The sequence below is a fragment of the Urocitellus parryii genome, chromosome 6 (genome assembly GCF_045843805.1).
Source record: "Urocitellus parryii isolate mUroPar1 chromosome 6, mUroPar1.hap1, whole genome shotgun sequence".
In the NCBI taxonomy this organism is placed as follows: domain Eukaryota; kingdom Metazoa; phylum Chordata; class Mammalia; order Rodentia; family Sciuridae; genus Urocitellus; species Urocitellus parryii.
This window is the reverse complement of record NC_135536.1, coordinates 90,813,003-90,840,770: the sequence shown is the minus strand read 5'-3', so window position 1 is coordinate 90,840,770 and position 27,768 is coordinate 90,813,003. Positions and strand designations below refer to the sequence as shown.

Sequence of the window (27,768 nt, the reverse complement as noted above, 5' to 3'; positions counted from 1 at the left end):
TGCTAAGTTGCCAGGCTAACCTTGAACTCAGCCTTCCCAGTGGCTAGGTTTACTGAGTTTTTACCTGATGTATAGGTGATTTGATTTGAGGTGGAGAGCATTAAGGTCACCTGGAATTATGAAGGTCCAGGGATTTAACAGATTCTTGTTAGGAAAAAGGACAACATCATGGCTCATGGGACACCAAATAGGGACAACTGGAGGGCTAGCCTGAGATTGATCCTGGTGTCTCACTGCACCAGAATCTGCATCTCCAAAATGCCTGGCAACTTCAAGGCACTTCCGGAAGGAATGAGCCAGTTGACCTGACCCCTCTCAAGTGTGTTTAGGCCAAGAGGTGACAGAGGGACTGAGTTCAGGTTCTCCTTTGCCTTGCAACTCTCCTGCCACCACCCACGCCCCACATCCCCGCCCACCGATGCGGCGCTCCAGCCTATGACAGCCAGGCTTCATCGCTATCACTACTCCCATTGGGCCTTATAGCTTCTCTGGCCTGCAGTAGAAAGTGGCTTCGGATCAGCAACAGCAGGCTGGAAAAAGCAAAAGCCCCGCACCAGTTCCCACTTCGGCTCCTGGGTTTCTGACGCTCTCTACGTGAGGACAACAATGGTTGAACCCGCCTACCAACCAAACTATCTTTCCCGCTCTGTGGCTGAAAGCCTCAAGGGGTTGCAAGTTCAGTTTTCACTTAAGAGACCGCAACTCTGAGTTCAGGGTGGCTGGAGAAATTGAGAATTCTGGAAGAGAGGTCAGACCGCATCTGGCCCCAGACTCTCCCCAGAACTGACTAGCCTTTCTGAAAGCTCCAGTAAGGCCTAGATCAATGTAAGAGGAAACCATGGGGATTGGGGTCCCCAGGAGATCAAGGCACCGCCCACTCGGCTGGGTTGGGGAGGGAGGGGGGTTCTGGCGGAAGGCGGGGCAGACCTGAGATACCTGGCGTGCCCGCCTAGCTCTGCACAACGGAGGTGGCAGTGGTAGCTCTCGCTTGTGGACCTCGTTCTACTTGGGCTCGACCTCGCCTCCATGGAGGGACCTCAGGAACATTTGAATGGGAAGCTTCGGCTTTGCTTCTCCCCTGCTGCCCGGACCAGCCTCCTACTGCTCAGGCTCAACGACGCTGCGCTTCGGGCACTGCGAGAGTGTCAGCGGCAACAGGTGAGGCCGGCTCCTGGCTCTTTCTTCCGTACCCCTACCTTCGGGACTTCAGGTCTCAATCGGCCACACTGGAGCAGGGACTTGGGGAAGGGGAGCAGTTTTCCGCAAGCTCCATGCTCCCTACCTCTCCAAGTGAAACCGCCGTCTTACCTTCGCTCAGCTCGCGTCTGTGCTCTCCCTGCAGGTACGGCCAGTGATTGCTTTCCAAGGCCACCGAGGGGTAAGTGCGGGCCCAGGGTGTGTGAGTGAGGTCGGGATGAGGGGGCACAAAAGTGGGCTTCAATAAGGTGAGGTCAGGGCAGGAGGCTGAGAATGGTCACGGTCTGAGGAAGTTTGGAGAACTGAACCCTAAGTGGAAACAAGGGGGCTGCTGGGTTTGTGGTCCCAGGAGGCTGTGGTTGGGGACACTGTGTCTTCTCAGTATCTTGGGGAACTCAGGCTCAGCTGCACCTGGCGTGCTAACGAGCCCCGTGGGACCCATCTTCAGTCTTAGGCTGGCTCCAGGAGGAGTGGCGTGGGCGGGAGGGGAGGGGTTGACTTCATGGAGCTTATTCTTTTTTCCACCCCAGTATCTGAGACTCCCAGGCCCTGGTTGGTCCTGCCTCTTCTCTTTCATAGTGTCCCAATGTGGCCAGGAGGGCGCTGGCGGTGGCTTGGACCTTGTGTGCCAACGTTTAGGCAGGTAAGGCTGCAGGTAAGAATTTGCAGGAAGTAGGGAAGGGAATGCGAAAAGGTGCTTAAAAACTCTCCACCTTGTTGTTTTTTCTCACCACTTCTTTTCAGATCTGGGCTTAACTGCCTCCACTGCCTGGGCCCACTCAGGGAGCGCCTCACTATTTGGGCAGCTATGGATTCCATCCCAGCCCCATCAGTGGTTCAGGAACACAACCTAACTGAAGATGCCAGAGATTCTGAGAACTGGCAGAACACGGGAGACTATTTTGAAGGAGATGTAGTGTCACAGACACAGGTGGCACTAGAAGAGGTGAGGTTAGAAAACTGAAGGGATTTGTGATAAGGTGGGGCAAAGCCTGAAGCTGAGGGAGTCAAGTGCTCCTGCCACTTTCCCTGCCAGGTGTCAGATCCACTGGCAAGCAATCAAGGACAGTCAATGCCAGGATCCTCAAGGGAGCACATGGCACAGTGGGAAGTGAGGTACCTGGCACAGGGTGGGACTAACATGGGAAGCCCTGGTCTAATCTCCACCCTTAAATGCTGTAAAAGATCTGGACCCAGGTCCTACCCTGGTCTTCATCTCTCCCATTTTCTCTTCAAATATCTTAGGAAGCAGACCCATCTTCCAAACAGAGAGTTGGATCAGGCATTGCCTTCCTCCACTAGCCGGAAGTGTCAGCACAAGGTAATGTGTAATGGCAAGGACTTTTCAGAAACCACTGAAATTTTAAAATTGAGAAGCCAAAATAGGAATCTCCTGGTTTGCTGTTTTCTCCACAGAAACGTCCAGCTTCAGAAGCTACTGAAGAATTAGAAGAAAAGAGGCTCAGAGCTCTGCCTCTAGCTTCAGGTCCCCTACAAGAGCTGTCCAGTCAGGAAGAAGATTGGGAACAAGAAGATAAAGAAGAAGACATAGACCCTAGGTTGGAGCACAGTCCCTTAGTTCAAGCAGGTGAATTAATGACAGGAGGGTAAAAATGCCACAGTGGAAAAAAGATCTATAGTCACTTTTGTTTTCTTGCTTCCTTCCCAGACTCTGAATCCCCAAGCCCTGAAGAGGTGCCAGATTACCTCCTGTGAGTAATTTCCAATTTCATCAAGCCTATACATATAAGCTCCCTGGAAGTCAGGAGCTTTTGAATGAAATTGAAGGCGATAACTCTCCTGACAGGCAATACAGGGCCATCCAAAGTACAGAGCAGCAACAGGCCTATGAGCAGGACTTTGAGAGAGATTATGCTGAATACCGCATCCTCCATGCCCGTGTTGGGGCCGCAAGCCAAAGATTCATAGAGCTGGGAGCAGAGATCAAGAGAGTTCAGCAAGGAACTCCAGAACACAAAGTAAGGACTGGACCCAGGCTGGCTTTCCAGCTTTAATGGCCGTTACCTATTGCTAATCATCCATAAGCCTGTTTGTTCAGTGACTAAGAAAAGTGACAGGCAAACCTGTTTTGGAAGAAAAACATTTATATCATTTGGTGGAATGAGAAGGGAGGTTACTTTCCTGATTTTATTTTTCTTCCTTTTAATGTTGAACTCAGTGATAGTATTTTCTGTTTCAGGTGCTGGAAGATAAGATAGTCCAGGAGTATAAAAAATTCAGAAAGGTAAGACAAGTTCTGAGAACAAAAGCAAGAAGGTAGAACTGTTTTTAGTTTTTGACAAGAATGCTTTTTCTCTGCAGCGGTACCCAGGTTATAGAGACGAGAAGCATCGCTGTGAGTACCTGCATCAGAAATTGTCCCACATTAAAGGTCTCATCCTGGAGTTTGAGGAAAAGAACAGGGGCAGCTGAAGCTGTCAAGCAGGCTTCTTGACCCTCTGTCCACTGATATGGACAAAGCAGCTATAAACTAGTGTGTAACTATCTGCTTTTCTTTTGCTGACCAGTTGAGGCCATGGTGGCAAGTAGAGAGCTGCTGTTCTAGGTTCTTGAGGATTTTTATTGTTGTCATATTTGAAATTTTTAGGTTGTGGGCCCACTGCTAAGACCCCCTCAGCTGTGCCCAGGAGACTAGAAAAGTAGCAGAGGTTTGTCTTCTTTAGTTCAATCAACTCATTTTCAAATTGAGAAATTACATCATTTCTAGGATAAGAAACTTTGAAGATACTTGACAAACTCAATAAGTAAATCTAGCCTCATAGCTCCCCAAAGGAAAGAACAAGTTTTGGTAAGAGCTAAGGAAAGTTATAGCACCCCTGGATATAATGGGAAAGGGCTTGGGTATTACCCATGTACTGAAAGTAAATTCTTTTATAAACATGGCTAAAATCTTGCTTCTGTGTTTTTGTACAAGTTTTATTTATTTTTTTGTTTTAGTTGCAGTTGGACACAATACTTTTTTTTTTTTTTTAATGTGGTGCTGAGGATCAAAACCAGCACCCTGCACGTGCTAGGCAAGCACTTTACCGATAAGCTACAACCCCAGCCCCTGTACAAGTTTTTATATTTTCCTTATTCTCCAAAGCAGTGATTCTTACCCTTTACCTCTAACTGCTTCAGGTGCTCTCTAAACAATTAGATCCCCAGCCCCTGGCTCAGATGTTATGAATTAAAATCTCTTAAGATTACGGTTTAGATGTGTTTTTTAAAAAATTATTCTTTGCATTGATAAGGATTAAACCCAGGCCACATCAAATGTTCCACCACTTAGCTATATCCCCAACCCCAATATCTTTACTATGCATGATCCATGTGTATTTTGCTGTAAGGCTTTACCAAATCCATCTTATAGTTGAACTAGAGATTACAGTAAGAAAGTTCTCCTTTTGTGAACAAAGGGGTTTATAGGATAACTTACAGTCACAAGAGTGATATTGCTTTCCCTAGTTCCACTGGAGAGTGAAGTTAATGGACCACACCCAATAGTGTCAGCAATTCCCGAAACAACTTGGATACAACTCCAACCTGGTGCCACACCCATGTAGGGCATTTCTCGGCAAATAGTCTGGGCCAGAAACAGCCCAACAGGAAAGACCCTTTACCTTTTCTAATCAACTCATTTTCAAATTGAGAAATTACATCTAACCACCAGGCAATAAACATGTAGGAATAGAGAAATTTAGAGTGATTTAGAGATGAGAACTCTGGACCCAATCAATTATTCTATAGCTATAGCAACTGTGTATAGCCACTGTGATGGCTTTTTTGTTTTGTTTTGTTTTGGGTACTGGGGATTGAACCCAGGGGTCTCTACCACTAAGCTTCAGCCTCATCCCTTTTTATTTATTTATCTTAAGACAAGGTCTCACTAGGTTGCCCAGACTGGAATTGAACTTGCAATCCTCCTGAGTTGCCGGGATTATAGGCATGTGCCACCATGTCTGGCAATGCCACTATGTGGCTAAGTGAATTAAAATTAAAAAGGTAGTTCCTAGCCATATTTCAAATGCTCCATAGCTGCATGTATTGGACAATGAAGATTACAAAATGTTACCATCACTGGGGAAAGCTTTACTGGACAGTAACAGTCTAAAGAAACTTGATTCTTAATTCCACGGGAAAAACAACACTTTAAAGGGGGCTCATTTATTGTCACTGTTCCAAATGTACAAAAAAAATTAGAAAATAACCCCCCAACTCAAATCCCCCCACCCCCATAACATTCTTCCCAACACAAATAATTTTTCCCAAAACCAAACACAAACTGGTCCTGGTATTTCCATAAACAGTGCAGCTAAGAAACAGTTTAGAGAAAATTTAACAGGATTCAGATTATATCCATTCTGTCCTCTCAGCCCCGAGAGGTAATAATCCCATATGGATCCCAGTCCTCCCCAATGGTTTTCCCATCTCTGGTAGAAGAGTCCTTTTACAAAGTGGTATATTTGGCTGCTGCTTTAGAGATCTTCCTGTGCCTTCTTCTTCTTCTTGGGTTTTTCTTCTTGAATTATAGGGGGATTTGTAGCTTCTCGCTGTAGATAGCTAATAAAATCATTTAATTCACGGCCACCCTAAAAACAGAAAGATTACTCTGAAAATTTAACCTTTTAAAGAATTCTGGATTCTTATATGTATTGTCATGAATGTTGAAAGAATTACCAGTTAAAAAGATCCAATTAAAGAACTGGATATGCACGTGTGTGTGTGTGTGTGTGTGTGTGTGTGTGTGTGTGTATGTATGTATATAAGGGGAGGATGGGACAATGCACTTACTTCATATTTCTTTGGACTTTGCTTCTTGCTGGCTGGAGAGAAGTAGATAGTAGGAAAACTGGGGAAAGAACACAGAAGAGTTTACCAATTTCTGGTTCTCAAGTTAAATCTATAATTCCTCAAGTTTCTGGGAATCACTTCTCTTTATGGTTTCAAATATATATATTTTTAAAAAAATATATTTATTTTTATGTGGTGCCAAGGATTGAACCCAGTGCCTCACACATGCTAGGCTGAACTCAACTCCAGCCCCTAAATTACATCTTAACTAAACCCAGAACTCACAAAATTTCTGGCGATGGGCCCACACTACAGATCACTAAGCTAAGAAGGAACAGGTATCCCAGATGCTTGGGAGGCTGAAGCAGGAGGATCACAAGTTCAGAGCAACCCCAAGCAACTTAGAAAGACCCTGTCTCTTGTATTAATTTTAAACTTTTTAGTATACTTACCCTCTGACTTCATATGGAGAAGGCACATCATTGGCTGTGGCATCCATCTTGGCTATGACAATATTTGGGTCTTTGCTGAGCTGTTAATAAAAAGGTTAAACCTTAATTTTTTTATTTTTTCAGTGCTGGGGATCAAACCTAAGCCTTCCTACATGTTAGGTAGGAGCTCTACCACTGAGCTACACCCTTAGCCTAGAAAAGGATGGACCTTTAAGTTTCAAGTTTTCAGTGACTGAGGCACATTTCATCAATTCAGGATTTAAAACAATCTCTTGTCTTCAAGCACCTGGACAAGTTGCTGCTCAGACGGGAAGAGTGGTGATGCTTACAAATAGTACTCAATCTTCCAGCTTTCCTTTCTTCTTTTGGTTCCTACATATTAAGACCACATAAAGCTGGGCTTAGTGGTACACACCTATAATGTCAGCCTCCTGGGAGGCTGAGTCAGGAAGATCACAAGTTCAAGGCGAGCCTGGGCAACATAGTGAGGCTTATCTAAAAAAGAAAGCCCCACATATATACAGACACCTTTAAATTTACTTGGCCTGAATAAGCCATAACAAGGGCTGATCCAAGCATTTTAAAATAAAGCAATATATGGGTTCATATAAGCCATTATAAAAATTCAGAAGCACCTACATATTTTTATCTATAATCTAGGTTGAGTCTGAAGAGTGGAAGAATTAAAGTAGGTCTCTGAAGCACTACACAGACTATACACACTAGGGGGCAGTCAAGAGAAAGTGAGTTAAAGGGGGTGGGGTCAAACTCTACCAGTACTTAGGAATATTTACATCAATTTTCCACTCTAATTCTAATCTTCAGAATAGGAAGCAGACTTACCTTCTCTCCAAGTTCTTTATACTTGGGTTCCAGATTCTTACAGTGACCACACCAAGGGGCATAAAATTCAATCAGCACATCTTTATTTTCATTATTCACTATTTCATCAAAATTCTCTGCTACTACTACCTGGAAAACACACAGAAGATTCTCTAGTTGTATGGTGAAGTGAAGAATAAATACAAAAGGTTTATGTGTTTCTGGACCCAATTCCTCTCAAATACGGATTCAATAGCAATGAAAATCAGTCATGGAAACCAAATCTCATTTACAGGCTAAGGTTATCTCCATTTCCCATTAACCAACTCATTCTCATGTCTATCACCTATCCAACTATGTTCAAGAAGCCAAAGGAAATATAATTACTACCTAACCATTCCTTAAAATAATTTCAATGCTACAGAACTATTCCTAAGGATTATCTTGATCTATCTCAAAGAGTAACCAAGCCCAGATACAAATTCCATCAGAAAATTCTATGGTTTTAAACTTCTGTCCCTAATTAATGTTACGAGCTCTGCCAGTATTTGTTTTTGACTTAGGGAGGTGAGGACAAAAACAAAAATATATCCAGCAAGGTCTCCGTTCAGACTCAGCATTTTTAGAATAAAGAAATGAGGAGGCAACTGCTAATAGGAATGGTGAGGTTGTGAGTAGCGCACCTTTACAGGCCCATCATTGCTCTCTGGGATAGGCTCAGACTTCAGATATCTCTTCAGGTTGCCATCAAAGTAATCTTGAAGAAACCTCTCTAGAGCCTTGCCATCTCGCCTGAAATTAGAAAGACAGGGTCATGTTTGTTAACTCCCATCACAAGATTAAAAGCAATTTCTCTGAATAGTTTTTACATATTTTAACTTCAGTTTCACAGCTAAAATAAAGGAGAGGACTCTACTTCTCAACATGTGGAATTAGACTGAATAAGAAAGAAATCAACTCATTTTATTTCCAATGTGTTCTCTGTGGATGAGGAATTTCAAAAGGAAGAAGTACTGTCTCTTTTATAAGAGACTGAGATCTGATTTTGTTGCTGTTGAAAACAGTGCCATTACGTATCTTGTAATACAAGTTGACTCAAAATAAAGATTTCTCTCTTCTGTTAATCCTTCAAAGTGTCAAAAGTGAAGGTAAAAACTGGCCAGGCATGGTGGTACATGCCTGTAATCCCAGCATCTGGGGATGCTGAGACAGGAGAACCACAAGTTCAAAGCCAGCCTCACCCTGTCTCTAAAGGTAAAAATTGGTCTGAGGTATTAAGGCTCATGTCATATTCCTAGAAGAAAACACATTCTGCTAGAGCTGAAAGGGGGATGACTTGAAGTTATATCACTCTCAAAGAGGTTCTCCAATTTTCTCTATTTACTACTTCTAAAGAAGTACAATCATATATTCCAACCTGTCATCCTTTTGTTAGTTTTCAGAAATCATTTAGAATCATGATCCTTAAAGTAACTATAAATGAAAATTGACAGTCATAGGCCTTCACTAGAAGACCTATCTTTTACATCCCAATGTTGTGCTTTACAAATTCTTGGTAGTATAAAAGGCTATAACAATTTCCTTACAGAATCAAATCCTGAACCTATGCTAACTAGCAACTCACGAGAATTCCTCCTGCATGACAAACTTCTCCCCTTTTGCAGTTCTGATAGCAACAACAGGAACTTCTCCAGTAGTGCTCTCCAAGCCAAAATCAGACAATTCATGGCTAAAGGTTTTACGGCTAGCTACAGCACAGTTGAGTTTGTGTCCAGCATCCAGGAATTTCTTTGCCACCATCATTACTCTGTGAGAAACAAGAGATATTTTTGCTAAGATTATGCTAGGTAAAGCATTTTTGAGGTTAGAAAGCAAAGACCAGGTTCTATAGTCTAGGCAACCCCCTGAAATTAACCTGAACTTGTGTTCCTATGCAGTAACACAGGATTATGGTATACTTCAATGTCTTAAAACTGAACTTCACTGCCAAATTGGTGGTACCCCACGAACTGGTCCATTCTCACTCAATCTTACTTCATTATATAACTGTAAAATCTATTGCAAGCCTAAAGACTGATTTGAAAAGAAAATTTCTAAGGGTAAAATGCACAAAGAATAGTAGTGGTGTTTTAATTAAGTGCATTTTACATCAAATTTACACCTTTTACTTTAAAGTTTAGAGTCACAGCATCACAAAGTAAAGGGAACACCTATGGAAGACATGCTCAACAATTTTGGAAATGGTTTATGTTATCTGTTCTTATGGCTTCACATACAGTTTTTGGACCTAAATGTTCCAATTCTTATCTGCTCTTACATCACATGGTAATAAGACAATTAGAAGGAATTGCTAATACATTTGATAAACTTGTTTACAAAGGGATAAACATGATTCTTATTACCTGTTCCTCCAGTAGTTAGAACCTTTAGCATTCTTTTCATAGTCCACATCATAGTAAGCCATAAGTAAGTCCTTGCCTTGTATCAAATCTTTATTATCTTCTGTCATATGAGGACAGATACCAAAACTGAAATAAAATAATTAAAAACATTGACAATTTATAGCTATATTATAAAATTAATCACAAAATAATTACATCATTTATAAAGGAAGGTCATTTTCAACATCAGGACAATACTGAGCAATATACTGTACAGGACCACAATAAAAGTTCTAGGGCCTACAGATGATCACTTTACTATATACTTGAACTATTATAGTTCCTTGAGTAGGCTATTTAAGCCAAACAAGGCTCTGCTTAATAACTGGAGTAAACAACTAATGTGAAGCAAAGAAATTTCAGATAAGGTATAAAGAGGTACTCACATGTTTTCCTGGATAAACTTCTTAATCTTGCTGCTAGTCAATTTCTGATCTGTATATGCCACACTTTTGTCCTCAAACTTGTTAGTAAGATGTGGAGGACGAAATAAGGTGATGCCCCTTAAAAACAAATGAACAAACACCTTATACGATAAGCAGCAGAGGACCTGTCTTCTAACTTTCATTTAAAGTTCAGACTATCTACTTTCACTAAAGACAAAATAATTCTTTTTGGAACTGGGCATAGTGGTGCACATCTGTAATCATAGCAACTTGGAGGAGGCTGAGGCAGGACTGCAGATTCAAAGCCAGATCCAACAACTTAGTGAGGCCCTAAGCAAACTTAGAAAGACCCTGCCTCAAAATAAAAAGGTTTGGAGTTACAGCTCAGTGGTTATTCTGAGATCAATCCCTAGTACCAAGAAAAACAAACAAAACCCCCTCTTTTCTGGGACCACAGACTTGGCAACATGACCTTCTCATCAATATAGAGATGACTAATCTCCTTGATCCTGAGTGTAATAATTGTGTATAAGGGTTTAATAAACCTTGGATTGGAAAATTGGAGAACTTTGGTTCTAATATTAGCTCAACCACTAATTTCAATGACCTTGGACCAAAGAGTCAATTTAATTCTACTTTTAGTTTTTTTTTTTTTTAATCAGCTCAAAAGGGAGTCAGAATGGATAATTGATTTCCAAATGTTGAAAAACAGAAAGAGAACCCAGTTTATCTCAAAGCCCAATATGTAAGCATAAAGCAGAACTTGCTCCTACTGGAAACTAACCTTTCACCTTGTAAGAAAAGACTTCATTAAATACCTTTAAGAGTCCTTCCAGTTAAATCAGATTTAGAAAATTTTCTTTTTCTTTTCTTTTTTTTTTTTTGGTACCCAGGATTGAACCCAGGGGCACTTAAACATGAGCTACATCCCTAGCTCTTTTTATTTTGGGACACGGTGTTATTAAATTGTTGAGGCTGGCTTTGAACTTGCAATGTTTATGTCTCAGCCTCCCGAGCAAAAATTTTCTCTCTTGTCGGTATCACATATTCAGCCAAGGTTTCCTGAATCCATTGTGACACATGAGAAAACATGACTACCTTAATTACTGACATCCGGCCTCTAGTTTCTTGTTTATTCCTCCTCCCCATACCACCATACACCCTCATACAATTTCATCACTTGTTTTTGGCTACATCTTGGCATCTGTAAATCCTTATATCCTTTTCTCATTCTTCCAAAATATATTTTTTATATCCCAACCCACTTGTTCTTCCAATATTAATCGTTACCTAATTTTATGTCAATTAAAACACAGGTATTTTCACAGGACACAGGAAAACTACACGGCAAACAAGAACCTAATACAAACAATGCTGAGCAAAACTGTGAAAAGGGATTTTCTTTTCTTTTTTTTAAAGCATGGCTATCATTTTCAGAGTACTTATTCTCAAAAACAAGTAATTCTAAACAAGATGATGTTATAGTCTTGTCACACACATGGGGAACTCAAGAAGCCTTTCCTTTAAGGTCTTCTTAGTAAAACCTCTGATGTGAGGCTATTAGACAAGTTTAGATGGCAAGTGAGAGAAACAGCCACAATTAGCAAATCAAAAGTTAACAGGCTGACCTGTGTGTGCTAGATAATAAGCTATAAGTAGCTCCCCAAGCATGTATACCTGGTGTCTCTTTAGTGAAGAGGTAGTAGAGACTAGTGATCAAACCTACCTATCTGTAACCAGACTTTCTTATTCAAATTTAGTTCTGCCTCTTAGTAACTGTGAGAATCCAGGCAAATTACTTATTTGTGTGCTTTCTATTCTATAAGTTAACATTAGCCCTTGACACACATTTTACTTTATATTCCCACTGAGTGATCTATTTATTGCCATGGTTATAATCATTTAACATGTGATTGACCAACAGATTTTTATCTCAAAAACTTTTCTGAAGGAATGGGAATATAGCTCAGTGACAGAGTGCTTGCCTAGCCATTTACAGAGCCCTGGGTTCAATCACCAGCATAGGGGTGAGGGACACTTTTCTTGGATTCTACTCTTATTTATCCAACTATCCACTGGGTTCTCACCATCTGGATAACTTACATGCTTCTCAAACTCACAGTAACCTTAACAGATCTCATTATGGTTCCTTCCAAATTCGTTTGTTTCCCAACCTGATGATGACTATTGGTCCAGTCATACAATTTGTTAGAAATTTAGACTTTGGATGTTCTCTTTTCACACATGGTTATGATTGAATACTATTGTTTACATCCTCTGCCTTGTTCCCTCTGCCCCCCCTTCCACCAGGGATTGAACCCAGTGAACTTAACCACTGAGCTACATGCCCAGCCCTTTTTATTTTGAGACAAAGCCTAAGTTGCTTAGGGCCTTGCTAAACTGAGGCTGGCTTTGAACCTGTTATTCTCCTGTCTAAGCCTCCAGAGTCTGAGATTATGGGCATGAGCCTCTATGCCCAGCTTGTTTACATTTTTTTATACTATCTCTTTCTTTCCATTGCCACTAATACTGTCTCAGTTTAGATTCTCCTTGTTTTGCCCTATTCCCCTTTCAAACCACTACTATGTGGGTCCCAGTAACTTCTCTACTTAAACAAAAAATTAACCACATTACTTCCCAACTCAAAACCCTTTCAATGGTTCTCAGATATCTAAGATAAAAATCTAAACTCTTCTGTATAGCATTTAAGGTCCATAATTTGCTCTCAGTTAACCTCTCCAACTTTGTTTCACTATGATCTGGTTCACAAACAATACCCTAGTAATCCTGCAGGTTCCAACATGCTGAGGTCATCTCATATCCCCGCTGCTACTAAAAAAAAAAAAAAAAAAAAAGAATAATCTTCATCCCAACCACCATAACCTGCTTTGAAAATCTCATCCTTCAAGAGTCACCTCCTTTGGGTTGGGTTGTGGCTCAATGGCAGAGCATTTGCCTAGCATATGTGAGGCACTGGGTTTGATTCTCAGTACCACATATAAACAAACAAAATAAAGGTCCATCTATAATTTAAAAAAATATATAAAACAGTCACCTCCTCTAAGAAGCTTTTTCTGATACCATTCCCCTCCTCTGTACTCCCAACACACTCTGTAGACATTTTCTATCCTAACACATATATCACTCACACTTTCTTTTTGTGTGTATGGTGCTGAGAACTGAACCTTGCACCCATTAGGCAAGCATTCTACCACTAAGCTACATCCCCATCCATACACTTACATTTATATATATTTGTTTATAGAGTCTTCAGATGCCTTTTAGAAGCAATAATAAGTTTCTAGCATTTAGCTTAATGCCTAGCAAGTGCTTAACAAAACTTCTGGAAACAGACATCACTAGTTACTAAGGCGTTCAACTCAGTCACTTACTCTCCATTATCATCATACTCCTTCACCAGAGATTCAACATTGGTGTGTGCAAATCGGTAGTTATCTCTCAAGTTGTTGGCTGCTTTTAGGAACTCAGAGTGCGCTTCACTGAATAAATCCTTGAAAAAACCTGCATATAAAATGTCAAACAGAAAAAAAAAAATAGTTAAGTGCTGAGAGATATTCAAGATTATTTATTTGCTTGTTTATTCATTTTTGTGGTGTTGGGGACTGAAGCCAAAGGCCTGGCACACTCTAGGCAAGTGCTGTACCACTGCACATGCCCAGCCCAAGACTGAAATTCCAATTTTCAAAGCATTCATTCTACTACAGATAAGCAAAGTGAAAAGAACCGGGTCTGGGGCTGGAGTTGTGGCTTAGTGGTACAGCACCTGCCTAGCATGTGTGAAGCCCTGGGTTTGATTCCTAGCATTGCATATAAATAAATGAAAAAAATAAAGGTCCACCAACATCTAAAAAAATATATATATATAAAAAAAGAACCAGGTCTGCTTTGTGATGGATATATGATACAATATTCAGCATGAGAATTTTTCCCCCACCCTATAAAGAAACATTTTTGAGAGCCCAGGGAAAGGATTTGTCAGGGTACAAGTCTTCATTCTACTTTTCCAAATTGAATAAATCTGAGCAAATTGCTTAATTTTTCTGGAACAATATCAGGTATCAGAAGGATTAGATTAGAAAATGATGTCAAAATAAAACACTTATTTTTCCTTTCTATGTCTTACCTTTAAAACTTAAGTCTAGAAAAGTGATTGAAACATAAAAATCTAATAAATGCCTACTTATTGTTATCTCCTTATTCAGATAAATGGTAAAACCCAGATAAAATGGCTTGACTTTTACTCAAATTTAAATGATAAATCAGAAAGTTATTTTATTACAGTAATAGGAGATCAAGAGAAGCACAAACACATTGTATACATATTTTAGTTTTCAGCAAAATGTATCATATGTCATATTTAAAAATAAGAGCAAGACCAGTTTCTCTTTTCTCTTTGGCTTCCTGTGCACCATGAGATCTCTCTAAGATGGCCGTGAACATATATGACAAATCCTAGTAATCTGCATCTTAAAATTTTAACTCCCCTATTATTGTGAAAATAGCATACATGAGTTATTTATTTCCCCTTTCCTTAAAACCTTATTTTCAGTCATACCTACCTACATAAGAGTTAAATCTCAGAGTTTAAGAAGTGGGATGCTAAGCACCTTGTAATACCAGCTACTCTGATTGGGGACTGAGGCAAAAGTATTGGGGTTTCAGGGCAGAATGGGCAACATAGTAAGAACTGTAATCCCTGCCACCTCTCAAAAAGCCAGTCAAAACAAGCTTTTTCTCCCACGTTATGGTAATGATACAATTCTATCAGCTATTCATCTTTTCAGCTGCCCTTACATTTCCTCCCCTGTTCTAACCTGTAATGGAGACTGAACCCAGGGGTACTCCATCACTGTCCTACATTCCCAGTCCTTTATATCTGGCAACAAGATTTTGCTACATTGCTAAGGCTGGCCTCAAACTTGTGATCCTCCTGCCTCAGTCTCCCAAGTAGTTAGGACCAAGTTGATGATTTTGTGGCATAATTAAATATTTGCTACTTACCCACCACAGAGGCATCTTTATCACTAATGAACTTCTTAAATTCTTCCTCAGTCCTAAGAGGCACTGAAGCGGGTCCTGCCTGCTTCTTCAGGTGGCTGACAATTCCATCTTAGAAGATGAAAGTTATAGAAGTACAATTTATTTGTAATTTTTGAGAAGGCAATTATTTATTCATACAATTCAAAATGTATAAAAGGGGGACACAATGGAGTTTTTTTCCCTACCCTTGTCCCTAGTCACCCAGTTTCTTCCATAATCTTCTGAATTTTCTTTCTTTCTTCTTTTTTTTTTTTAATGAGAAAACAGAAGCACAGGGAATGTGTTGTATATGGTGGTGATCAGAGCAGCACTCACTTGCCAAAACTCAGTGGACCAAGCACTTTATTTTTTAATCAATCTGTCTATCTATTTTTGTGGTGTTGGGGATCAAATTCAGACATGGTAGGCAAGTGCTGTCCTCTGGGTTATATCCTCAGCCCCTTTCAAGCACCTTATGCATAAATAAGCAATTACACATTTATTCTTTTTTTCTCTCAAAATGGCAGCATATACATAAGCTATTCTTTATTTTTTTTGTTTGTATGTAACACAGTTTAGACATAATTGACATCAATACATAAAGAGCTACCTCAACCTTTCATTAGTTACATTGTGTTTCACAGAATGGATGTACTATAATTTATTTACCCTGCTACAAATAATGGAAATTTGTTTCCAATCTCATGCTATTACACATGATTCTGTGATAAACAACCTTGTAGAGGCCGGGCATGGTGGTGCGCACCTGTATATCCAGCAGCTCTGAAGGCTGAGGCACTAAGCAACTCACTGAGACCCTGTCTCTCTAAAGAAAATACAAAATAGGGCTGGAGATATGGCTCGGTGGTTGAGTGCCCCTGAGTTCAATTCCCAGTACTAAAAAAAAAAAAAAAAAAAAAAAAGACTATATTTGCAGGGCAAATTCCTGTAAGTGGATTAACTGGGTCAAAGTGTGTAAGTATTTATAGTTGTTAAAATGTCCTCCAAAGAGATTCACGTATTATTTTTAACTTATACTATCAAATAAATTCTAGTGCCTACCACTTAAATGAACAGACAAATCCATATTATCAAGCAATGCATAGTCACCTGTAACCTTACATTTTCAAAGCAAAAAATGCAGTGACTTGGCTAGCTTATGTTGAAATCTAAATACAAACATTAAAACATACACACAGGTTGTGTATATAGCTTAGTGTTAGAGCATCTGCCTTGCATGCCTGAGGCGCTGGGTTTGACCCCAGCACCACAAACACAAGGGTGGGGGCACGCCCCCACCCCTGCACCCATACACCCCTAGTAGACAGATCCATACACCCACACACACCCTTAGCAGACAGACCAAAGGGTCATTATTCCACTTCCTCCTAGGGTCCACTGAAACCATTTACAAATACAAACATAGGCCAGATGTGCTACTCCTCCATGATACTCTTTCAACATGACTGAGCCTGTTCTGTACTTCTAATTACTTTTTCCTCTCATCTTCTTCCATTTATAGATATTTCAAAAAAGTTTCCCTCAGGTTTTATCAAGAGATTAGTTGAAATTGGATTGAATTATTTAATCCTCAAGGTAGTTGCCATCAGTATATCAGAACATGAACTATAATAAACTGAACATCTAAAATTCTCTGGAAGGCAAAATGGGAGTGCCGAGTAATTAGTTTAAGCAGGAAGCAAAGAGCAAGGTTCTTAGAGGTGCACATGAACAAAACAATCCCTCTTGGCTAAAGACTTTATAAATAAGTAGTCAAACATCTGACCTCCTGGTTAGATGTGGAGACATTCTCCAGTTTAAGAACCCTATGTTAAAGCCCAAGTGAGAATATTTGCCTAGCAGCACTGTGGCTGGATCCATCTACAGTTAGTTAAGAACTGACCAAGTTCTGGGCTGGGGATGTGGCTCAAGCGGTAGCGCGCTCGCCTGGCATGCGTGCAGCCCGGGTTCGATCCTCAGCACCACATACCAACAAAGATGTTGTGTCCGCCGAGAACTAAAAAATAAATATTAAAAATTCTCTCTCTCTCTCTCTCTCTCTCTCTCTTAAAAAAAAAAAAAAAAAAAAAAGAACTGACCAAGTTCTGAAAAAAATATATCAATAACTCTATTAGCCATACCTTTGATTAAACTGGTAAAAGCTGAATGTTAAAAATTTGAGTGTTGGGGATATAGCTGGGTAGAGTGCTTGCCTTGCATGCATAAGGCCCTGGGTTCAATCCCCAGCACCATGGAGGAAAAAAAAAAATAAAGTGTTGATTAAGTGATCTCAGTTGGGCCAAAATACTTATTCAAGCATTCAGCAAAGAGTTAGTAAGTATCTGCTATATGTGAAGAGTCTACGTGCTGGGGACAGAACTGTAAATAAATCAAAGGTTCTGCTTTATTGGACCTGACAATATAGTAAGTCTCCAAATAAATATGCAATTAAAAAAAAAATCAGATAGTAGCCAGGTGTGGTGCTGTAAATCTGTAATCCCAGAGACCTGAGACCATGAGGCAGAAGATCACAAGTTTGAGCCCAGCATCATTAGCAATTTAGTGACATTCTCAGTAATTTAGCAAGACATTGTCAAAAAAAAAAAAAGAAAAGAAAAAAAAAAAAGGAGCGGAGCTGGGGATGTGGGGATGCAGCTCAGTGGTAAAAATACTCTTGGGTTCAATCTCCAGTGCCAAAAATAAATTAAAAAAAAAAATCAGACAGTAACCAGTGCTATGCAGAGAATTAAGAGGTTGATGACCGCCCTCACCTCTACTGGGGACTGAACTCAGGAGGCTCTCCACCATAGAACCACACTTCCAGCTCTTTTTATTTTGAGACAAGATCTCAATAATGTAACTGAGGCTGGCCTAGAACTTGTGATCCTTCTGACACAGCTTTCCAAATTGCTGGGATTATAGACATGTGCTGTGAACATGTGGCTAGGGTCCATGTTTGTATATGAATAAAATTCCCTATCTCCTAAAATCCCCAAACTTCTTTCTTTAGCCTTTCATTATGAAAAGGTAAAATATACATACAATTATGTAATAAACTCAAGCTGAAATTGTATTTGATGATATAAGATTATTTTGTTCTCCTTAACTGTGAACTCTACAGAATTGAGCTCCCACTTAATCTCTCAAACTTCACCTCTCATCTTTGCTAATCACATTCTGACCACATGGTATTTCTGGGTCTTCAACCCAGAAATTTTAGTCATGTATTATATAGCCTCTTTGCACCTGCTTTCCCTGTGCTTAAAAAGCTCTGAGATCTTCTCATGGGTGGCTCCTTCCTATCAGGTTTCAGCTCAAAAGTTTCTTCCCTGACCACCCTATTATGCAGTTCTCCCATCCTCAATCACTATCACATAGTCTGGTTTTATTTTTTCCCTTTAATGCTCTCATCACTAATTCAATTTATCCCATCTACGCATATTCTTGACTTCTTAAACTGTTACATAATATACATAAATTTCACCACCTTAACCATTCTTAAGTATACAGTTTTGTGGCGTTAGGTACATTCACACCGTTGTACAACCAGGTCTCACACATTCTAAGCAAGTATTCTACCAGTTAGCTATACTCCCTCTCTCATGTATATATATAGTTGTAGATGGACACAATATCTTTATTTTTTAATTAATTAACTAATTAATCAATCAATCAATCAATTAACGTGGTGCTGAGGATCGAACCCAGTGCCCCACTTGCTAGGCAAGTACTTTACCACCAAGCCACAACCCCGTCACCCCCAATCTTTTTTTTTTTTTTAATAATAATCTTAATGGGTGTGAGACGAGATGGTCATTCATATATTTTTAGAACTTGTTTTTTGCTTTCTTCCCTTTATCACTCCCAGAATGTAAAGCACCACAAAAGTAGGGAGCTTATTTGTTTTGTTTACAAATACCAAGTACCTAGTACATATAGAATATCTGGCATCAAGTAGGTACCCAATAAATAGGTACCAAATGAAAAAAGGCCTAGCTGACCTTATATCTCAAGTTCAAGTATCTTCTACAGTACTCACAGAATCTATTCAATCTATTCAGATAGGTTTTTTTTTTGGGGGGGGGGGTTACCTACAGAAGTGCTTACTTAAAAAAGGAATTTTTAAGAGTGAAAGTATATTATGTAAAAAATCATGTTCTCATGTTTCTACTATCAAAAACAAGGTATTTAACAAATTCAGTTTCCAGGATATAATCCAGGATCCTTACCAGCAGTCCTAGGCCCATCATAAGCACCTGCTTCTTCACCATCTCTAAATATCTTCAGGGTTGGATAGCCACTGACCCCATACTTATTACAGGTCTCTGTGTTGGCAGTGCAATCAACCTAAAGATTAAAAAACATACTTGTATTCCCAAAATATTAGAACGGTCAAGTCATTAGAATATTAAGCAATTCTTGGCATATATACCACAGAACATTGGATCTTAAAGGCAGACTAGTGCTGGTAAAGAAGTAAGTATTGATAATTAATTAATGTGGTATAGTTTAGATTCCTACAAAATACTTAAAGTACTATTTAAATTTTGCCCTTGGAGTCTCTGTTGTCTAAAGCAGTGGCCTCTACCTTTTTTTCTGCCTCAAAACAGGTGAGGAACAAAAAAAAAAAAAAAAAAAAAAATCACTTTCATAGTCACACAAAGCAGAAATTAAATTGTGATTAAACTTTTCCCCCCATGGCAAGCTGCTTGGTTTCAGGATTAAAAGCAATTTCCAGAAACAGCCTTATAGATGAATATGTATTTGAGACTGGCAGAAAATATGAGCTTTTAGAGTAGAACAACTGTGAGTTTACTACAGAAGAATGGCAAGTTCATGAAGCATTACTTTAACTGTAAAAAACAAATACCAAGTTTACACTTGATTAATTGCTTACATATCATCAATAGCCTACTCACTATGAATACCATATGGCAGTTTAAGCAACTCATTTACTCAATAATTTTCCTTTAACCTTTATAATTGTACTTATACTGTCCATATTTGCTCCTAATTCCTATTTATCATATAGTTTCTTTCTTTCTTTTCAGTACTAGGGACTGAGTCTGGGGTGGTTCACATTTCTAGCCCTTTTTATTTTGAAATAAGATCTATTTAAGTTGCCCAGGATGGCCTCAAACTTGTGATTCTCTTACCTTAGTCTTCCGAGTAACTGGGATTACAAGTGTGTGCCACTATATCTAGCTGCCCTATAGTTTATTTCTTATGCCAATAATTTCCTTAGTCTCATTTTTATTTTTTTGAAACTATACAATAGCCAGGCATTTGTCCAGAAACTAATATTCACCCTTCTTAGCACCATAAGAGTAGAGAAAGTGAATGCTAATTGTATACACTATTATTTAAAATACTTTATGTCCTCTAAGGAAAAAATCCTCCTTTACTCACCTTTGCTAGTGGAACTATTCCTTTTAATCTGGTAGCTGCAGCTTCATACTCAGGAGCAAGCCTTTTGCAATGTCCACACCTACATAAATGTAAAAAAAGCCATTTTCAATTTAATGCTACAATTTTTTAATGTCTCTCTAGGAAGAATCTCAAACTATAACACAATTTTTGAACTATCAGATACTTCCAAAAGCAAAAATATCACACCCAAACGTTATCATTATTGCTAATGTAAACCAGAGTTCTCAGAAGATAAAGGTCTTATGTAAAGCCCAGGTAGACTCTTTAGCACTGGCTCAGTGCAAGGGCAGCATCTATTTTCTGAAGTGAAAGTACATTGAGCCAGGCACCGTGGTACATACCTACAACCCTACCGGGGAAGCAAGAGAATCACAACTTCAAGGGCAGCTTGGGCAACTTAGCAAAACTCTGTTTTAACAGGGCTAGGGATGTAGCTCAGTGGTAGCGTGTCCCTGGGTTAAATCCCCAAGGTGGTCAAAAATAGAGTTCTGGAAACTACAGTCAGAAGTGTATCTCACTTTCCTTTATCCCAATAGCCGCTGCCATGAAGGTCGCGCTGCGCAGTTTTAGCGGGTACAAGATATACACTGGACACGGGAGGTGCTACACCAGGACTGATGGAAAGGTTTTCCAATTTCTTAATGCAAAATGTGAGCCAGCTTTCCTAACCAAGAGGAATCCTCGGCAGATAAACTGGACTGTCCTCTACAGAAGAAAGCACAAAAAGGGCCAGTTGGAAGAAATCCAAAAGAAGAGAACCCAACGGGCAGTCAAATTTCAGAGGGCCATCACTGGTGCATCCCTTGCAGATATCATGGCCAAGAGGAATCAGAAACCAGAAGTTAGAAAGGCTCAACGAGAGCAAAAAAGGCTAAGCAGGCATCTAAAAAGGCGGCAATGGCTGTTGCTAAGGCTCCCACAAAGGCAGCACCTAAGCAAAAGATTGTGAAACCTGTGAAGGTTTCTGCTCCCTGAGTTGGTGGAAAACACTAAATTGGCAGATGAGATTTTAAAATAAAGATGTGTCTAATAACTTAGATGGTGTTGAATTTTTGCTCCCAAAAAGGCATGTTGGGTCTACATGGTAACAGGTGTTAGGTAAAATTGAGAATTTAAGACAATTTCAAATTCATTTCTTGGGGCTGGGGGTATAGATCAAAATTGTAGAGTGTTTGGTTAGCATATACATGCTCTGGGTTTGATTTCCTGCACCAAAATAAAATGAAAGTTCATTTTAGGAATAATGCCTTCTGATGTAACCCTTTTAATTGGAGAAATGTTAAAATAAGGCAATAAAGATGTGTGGTTGAATGCTTTAAAAAAAAAAAAAAAGAAGTATACCTCACACTAAAGACAGAAAGGTTTCAAGCCTATTTGACCAACTAATGAGGTTAAAATGAAACCAATAATTCAATTTTCCCTTAGGAACCAGCATTTTGGTTCTTAATAAAGTGATTGAATCTTTAAGAACTAACATGCCGGGCTGGGGTTGTGGCTCAGTAGCAGAGCGCTTGCCTAGCATGTGGGGAGGCATTGAGTTTGATCCTCAGCACCACATAAAAAATAAATAAAATAAAAGTCCATTGACAACTTAAAAGAAAACAACATGCCCATAATCCCAGCTACTCAGGAGGCTGAAGCAAGAGGATTACAAGTTAGAGGCCAGCTGGGAAACTTAGGAAGACCCTGTCTCAAAATAAAATAAAAAGGGGTAGAATGCTTTCCTAGCTTGCACAAAGGTCCTTGATTTAAATGGAGTAATAGAGGGGGTGAGGATGGGGCATGCAGCAACAAATGATTTTTCTCCATTTTCAATGACTCTTTTTGACCAGAAACATAGTTTGAGGGGTAATGGAAAACAGGGCCCAAAGGGCACTGGTATAATATTAATAGGTACTCTATTGGCTTACCAGAAGCCTACTTCTTGTCAACCGACTTTCAACATAGCATTAGAATGATATATTTAAGATGGCAAGCCTGATTTTTAGTTACACGATTCACCTGTCCATGAGAACCTATAAAAGCATGTAAACCAGACTATTTTTCCAAGAGGGCCACCAGAAGCACCTGGTCCAGAAAGTCCTAACAAGTCCCACAGGTGCACTGTACATGCAATGGTATAATATATTCTTATGAGTGCACAACAAGCACCAGCTGTACATCATCTTTTCAAAAGCCCATGGGTTGCATAGGGATCATTTTGAGAACATTAAGAAGTTCTGTAATCTCCCCAAGACAGCAAAAATAAAAAACAGAAGGAAAAATTAGGGAAAAGACATGAGCTGATATATTATACTCCTAAAACTGTTTATGACAAAGGACTATAAGAGCTTATATTCTCCAAGATCTTCAGAAATCCTATTCAAAATCTATTATGGGAGAGTTTAAGCAAAGGAACAGTGATGAAAAGAAAGATTGTTAATACTTCATGCTCTAGGATCACATATTTACTAAAAGTATAAAAGGCCTAAATGATAAACACCAAATTCAGAACAGGGGAAGCATTAGACGGGGAAAAAGTACACAGGGGGTCTCAACTGTACTGACTTTGTTTTTAGACTGAGTGGTCTTCTCAACTGAGTTTCAGTACAGCATTGTATAAAGAGTAGTATATTAAGAAAAAAATGATATTTCTTTCTCTCTCTCTCTCTTTTTTTGGTAGTGCTGGAGATTGAACCCAGGGCCTTGTGAATAGGTAAGCACTCTATCAACTGAGCTATTTCCCCAGTCCCAAGCTATTTCTTACACAGTATTTTACAGATGCATTTTTTTTAAATTGAGATGTGTCTTACATTCATATAATACTTTCAATGGCAGCATTTCTTTCTCAGTGAGGCATAATGGTTCCTCTCTCAATCAGTCCTGATGTATTTGAAGTATGTCATTTACTATATCCTCTGTATTCCTCTAATCTTCAAATAAGCAACATATAGGACTGACAAGAAGGGAAAAATTAGAGGGAAGAGTAGAGCCACCTAGCTGGGCGTGGTCGCATAAACATAATTCCAAGGACTTGGGAGGCTGAGGCAGTAGGATCTCATGTTCAAGGCCAGGCTCAGCAACTCAGTGAGACCCTGTCTCAAAATAAAAAAATAAAAAGGGATTGAGGATGTGGCTTAGTGGTTAAGCACTCGTGGGTTCAATCCCTAGTCCCAAAAATAAAAGAATAGAAGATAATATATTTCACACAGTAAATAATGAAATGAAAATAGAGATAGAGGGGAGGTTTCTATTGACTTTCTATTGTAGTAATTGTCAAGGCTAAAACAATAGAGTTAGTAATTTCACCTCAACTTCTTCAAACATATGAAGAGGGAAAAAATCATACAAAATAGCTATTAGGTTAGACCAGTTGGTGTCAACCCTACATGCATATCAAAAAATATTCATGGAACATTAAAATAAAAAATTATGCATGACTGACAATGAGAAATCCCATGGATGTAGGGAAAAAAAACAGGTGTATGTGGGAGTTGCAAGGTTGGGACAAAAAGCCACTGCTCTAAGCATCAGCAATATCCTTAAGTTCAACAAATGCACAAAGGGTATTCCCATGAGGTTGACTGAGATTGCCTTCTTCAATTTGACAGGAATGTAAATCAGGTAGAATTTATGGAAAATTAGGATTACACAGACCTGTCAAGATTAACCACTATCTTTTCCACTCATCTCTAGGCAATATTAAAACAAAGAATCCACCTACTTCCAGGGATGGCACCTGGCAATGATAACGAATTCCAACATATATTCACCTGACAATCATTACTTCATGCCTGTCATGTGCCAGATGCTATTATTTTAACATTTGATAGAAAAATCCATTTAGTTCTTTCCCTATAGGAGCACCAGTCTGGTTGAAGGATCAACTGGTTAGTTGTCCACGGAAAGAAAGAGTAACTTATAAGATAAATATCAATTTTGAAAAGTTTAACTGGGGGTTGGGTCAAGTAAGAAATAAGCATATATAAAAACAAATATAAAGGTCAGATGATGGTGCACACCTGTAATCCCAGATACTTGAGAGGCTGAGGCAGGAGGATCACAAGTTCAAGGCCAGGCCAGGCAATTTAGGAGATCTTGCCTAAAATAAAAAAGGGCTGGGTATGTAGTTCAGTGGTAGAGCACTTGCTTAGTGTGCATGAGGACCCAGGTTCAATTCCCAGCCACATACACAAATGTATTTCACTTTATTTTATCCATATAATCCTATTCCCAGGGCTCGGGATCAAAATTCATGCATGCTAGGCAGGCAAGTGCTTCACCACGGAATTATATCCTCAGCCTCACATATCCTTTTCTGTACTCTAGAAACATTGTATATTAAATATCATTTTTTATTACTAGTGTTAGAAAATAGTAGAGCTAGTTGAAGATGTGGTTTAGTGATAGAGCACTAGTTCAGCACGAGCAAGGCCTTAGGTTCCATCCCTAGTACTGCAGGGAGATTAAAAAGTCTGGAGGAGCTGAGTGGGGTACAGTGGCATCCACCTGTAATCCTAAGGGCTCGGGAGACTGGGAGGCCAAGGCAGGAGAATTAGCAGTTCAAAGCCAGCCCCAGCAAACAGTGAAGTGCTAAGCAACTCAGTGAGACCCTGTCTCTAAATAAAATACAAAATAGAGCTGGGGATGTGGCTCATTAATTGAATGGTCTGGAGTTCAATCTCCAGTATACCCCCTCCCAAAGTTTAGAGGGTAGCACAAAAATCTACAACATAAGTAGATGTTCAGGATTTAAAATTAATACTGCTCAATATATTTTTAAAAATTATTACATTCAATAAGGCTATTATTTATCCTTTCCCTGGAAAAATTCAGATAATCCTATCCTTATAAATGTATACATGACTAACTTCATAATGGAAACCTTAGTTTACGAAGAAAACTTCAACAAAATCTTTCACTTTCACTTGTAAAATGAAAGTGGAAGAAAACCTAAAGAGAAAAAGAACTTGCTCACAATAGGCTTATTTTACTTTTTAATTTTTTTAGTTGTTGATAGACCTTTATTTTAATCATTTTAATTTATATGCGATGCTGAGAATCGAACCCAGTGCCTCACACATGAGACACAAGTACTCTACACTGAACCACAACCCCATCCCTTATTTTATCTTAATAAACATTTCCAGCTGATATATTAATAAATAAAAATAGGAGGAAATGAAGACATTATCAACAGAAGACTTCCTTGACTCCAAATCACTCATTCAGAAAGCTGATCCTTCTTGCTGATATTGTGGAGGATGACCTTATCTTTTAAACCAATTAAAAGCAGACACCACAGCAGATATCCATTCCAATTCTTGGGATAGTTTAGTGCATTATGGGATATGTAGTTTTAAGGGAAGCACGTGCAACACTTTCAAGTAGAAAAGAATGCCTTTAATTGGAAAATTTTAAAATTTTGTTTTAAATTAATAGCCTGATGGCCCACAATTCTCCAACAATTCCTGAACTGTTATACCACCCCTAGAGTTAAAAAAACTACCCAGTGACATCCTCTCAAACTTAATAGCATGATTATATAATTAAGAAGAGACATTTTTAAAGGAGAACATGAGTTCTAGAGACAATATCTATAATATGTGATCAGTACTGTCAGCCACAAGAATGCCCTGGACACAAAATTTGTCACAGGCTGAAAATATAATTGGACACCTCTAACACACCCTTCTGAATCAGGTGGTCTTTACTTTTGAGTGTAACCCTGAAAAAAGTCAGCCAAGCTGGAGGAGTGAAGACCAAAATCAGAAGCAAGTAAATGTTACACATTAACTTTGTATTTCTGATGCTTTTGAATAGTCTTTAACTAAGGGTCATTGTGCCAGGAGGGGAAAAATTAAGTACTGTAATTGGCATGGATCCACTGGGCTTTAAAACAATTCTAGTTTGCTCTGGTAAGGATATGAAAGTTACCACCACCACCACTCAGGATGACAGGGCCTGCAATTCTATTTGCTCTCCCTTACCCTCAAGTAAGATTTTTTATTTTAGATCTACTCTAAGGAATCCACACTCTTATTGGGGTTAAGTCACCCTGAAACCGGAGTATTTCTCTAACACTGGCTACTATTTCAGAAATCCTAATTAAAACCGATAATTTGGTCAGATGCTGATGGAAATTATTCTTGTTCATCCAGCCTTTCTTTTTGACAGAGACCTCTGCCAGTGCTGAAAAATAAATGATGAGTTTAATGTAAAAACTGTATGAAATGGATAAAATAATTGCCTGCTTCAAGAAAGCACTTCTGACCATTCTGCAGCCCCACTGACTGATTGACCTTGGCTAGAAACCAACAGTCGTGGGGCGGGGGGCTAGAAGAAAGGAAATAGCCTGGGGCCCAGGACTTCTGCACTTACGGAACCGGTCCTTTCTCTACCAGACTTGGGGATGCCTCGTCTGCAGAGTGGAGAGCTTTTACACTGACTCACCTAAAGACTGAAGATACGAGTGGAGGGGGAGGGGATGGTTAAACCCTCTGCAAATAGGAAGTACCGCAAGAGCGCGGAGGTATGGATGTGGCCCTGCGCGAGAGGCACCTCCGGATTTTCCTTCCGGGGTCTCGTTCCCAGGCGATCCACGGCCACTTCTTCGCTTTCGACAAAGCACTTCCAGCTTCCCGGGGATAGGAAACTGGCCGGTTGCAAACTGGCCCGCTGGAATGATGGAGGACGCCGACGCTGCGTAGGCCCTACCGTTCCGCGCCCTGCCCCCGGCCCAGCCGGCCATCCCTCCCATCCCAGCAAAGTGGCCTCACCAGGGCGCGAAGAACTCGACGAGCATGAGGCCGGCAGAGCCCGTGTCGGAGATGCGACTCTCGAAGTTGGCGTCCGTGAGTTCCAGCACGTCGGAGGCAGCAGCAAGGCGGGCCGCGGCTAGGAGAAGCGCCACACCCGGGAACGGCGCTAGGCGGCGGAGGCGCATGGCGGCGAAGTGAGGCGAGGGCGGCCGGGAGGGTCGGGACTCGGCGGGGGCTGCGGAGATCGAGCCGACTACCACGCACCGGCTGCCTGTGGTCGCGCGTCTAGCCCAAGCGGACCTGCAGCCGGAGGTCCCAACCCCCTAGCCCGGCTCGGGCCGCAGTGTGGCAGTCGCTGATTGGCTTCCTGGTGTCTGCGTCGAGCGGGCGGGACCAGCTGGTAACTGCCGAGTGGCTGGAGCGCGGGGCGGGGCCGAGGCTGCAAGCACCGCGGCAGGGGCGGGGC

The 27,768-nt window shown here is 40.2% G+C and overlaps 2 protein-coding genes and 1 pseudogene across 2 annotated transcripts; 2 read left to right on the top strand and 1 right to left on the bottom strand.

The window, feature by feature from the left end:
- The first annotated feature begins 1,026 nt into the window (after positions 1 to 1,026).
- Ell3 (elongation factor for RNA polymerase II 3) lies at positions 1,027 to 3,630 on the top strand. Its single transcript, XM_026393131.1, has 11 exons — positions 1,027 to 1,158; positions 1,343 to 1,378; positions 1,728 to 1,840; positions 1,942 to 2,143; positions 2,234 to 2,313; positions 2,443 to 2,518; positions 2,614 to 2,785; positions 2,867 to 2,909; positions 3,005 to 3,176; positions 3,398 to 3,442; positions 3,520 to 3,630. The coding sequence occupies exons 1-11, from the start codon at positions 1,027 to 1,029 to the stop codon at positions 3,628 to 3,630; spliced, it is 1,182 nt and encodes a 393-aa protein (XP_026248916.1).
- A 1,713-nt stretch (positions 3,631 to 5,343) lies between these two features.
- Pdia3 (protein disulfide isomerase family A member 3) lies at positions 5,344 to 27,634 on the bottom strand. Its single transcript, XM_026390613.2, has 13 exons — positions 27,321 to 27,634; positions 20,542 to 20,620; positions 19,362 to 19,479; positions 15,115 to 15,222; positions 13,485 to 13,614; positions 10,093 to 10,209; positions 9,668 to 9,793; positions 8,890 to 9,072; positions 7,949 to 8,057; positions 7,287 to 7,415; positions 6,444 to 6,523; positions 5,992 to 6,049; positions 5,344 to 5,789 (listed from the first exon to the last, which is right to left on the bottom strand). Exons 1-13 carry the CDS (start codon positions 27,485 to 27,487, stop codon positions 5,676 to 5,678), a joined length of 1,518 nt encoding a protein of 505 aa, XP_026246398.1. The 5' UTR covers positions 27,488 to 27,634; the 3' UTR covers positions 5,344 to 5,675.
- LOC113183507 (large ribosomal subunit protein eL24 pseudogene) lies at positions 21,107 to 21,555 on the top strand (annotated as a pseudogene).
- Positions 27,635 to 27,768: the final 134 nt, after the last annotated feature.

Excerpts from the sequence above, each read along its gene's own strand:
- Pdia3 (XM_026390613.2), bottom strand. The coding sequence starts at position 27,487 with ATGCGCCTCCGCCGCCTAGCGCCGTTCCCGGGTGTGGCGCTTCTCCTA. Across the intron at positions 9,794-10,092 it reads AAGTTTATCCAGGAAAACAT|TTTTGGTATCTGTCCTCATA; the intron begins GTGAGTACCTCT and ends ATTTTATTTCAG. Across the intron at positions 5,790-5,991 it reads AAAGTCCAAAGAAATATGAA|GGTGGCCGTGAATTAAATGA; the intron begins GTAAGTGCATTG and ends TTCTGTTTTTAG.
- Ell3 (XM_026393131.1), top strand. The coding sequence starts at position 1,027 with ATGGAGGGACCTCAGGAACATTTGAATGGGAAGCTTCGGCTTTGCTTC. Across the intron at positions 1,159-1,342 it reads GAGAGTGTCAGCGGCAACAG|GTACGGCCAGTGATTGCTTT; the intron begins GTGAGGCCGGCT and ends CTCTCCCTGCAG. Across the intron at positions 1,379-1,727 it reads CTTTCCAAGGCCACCGAGGG|TATCTGAGACTCCCAGGCCC; the intron begins GTAAGTGCGGGC and ends TTTCCACCCCAG.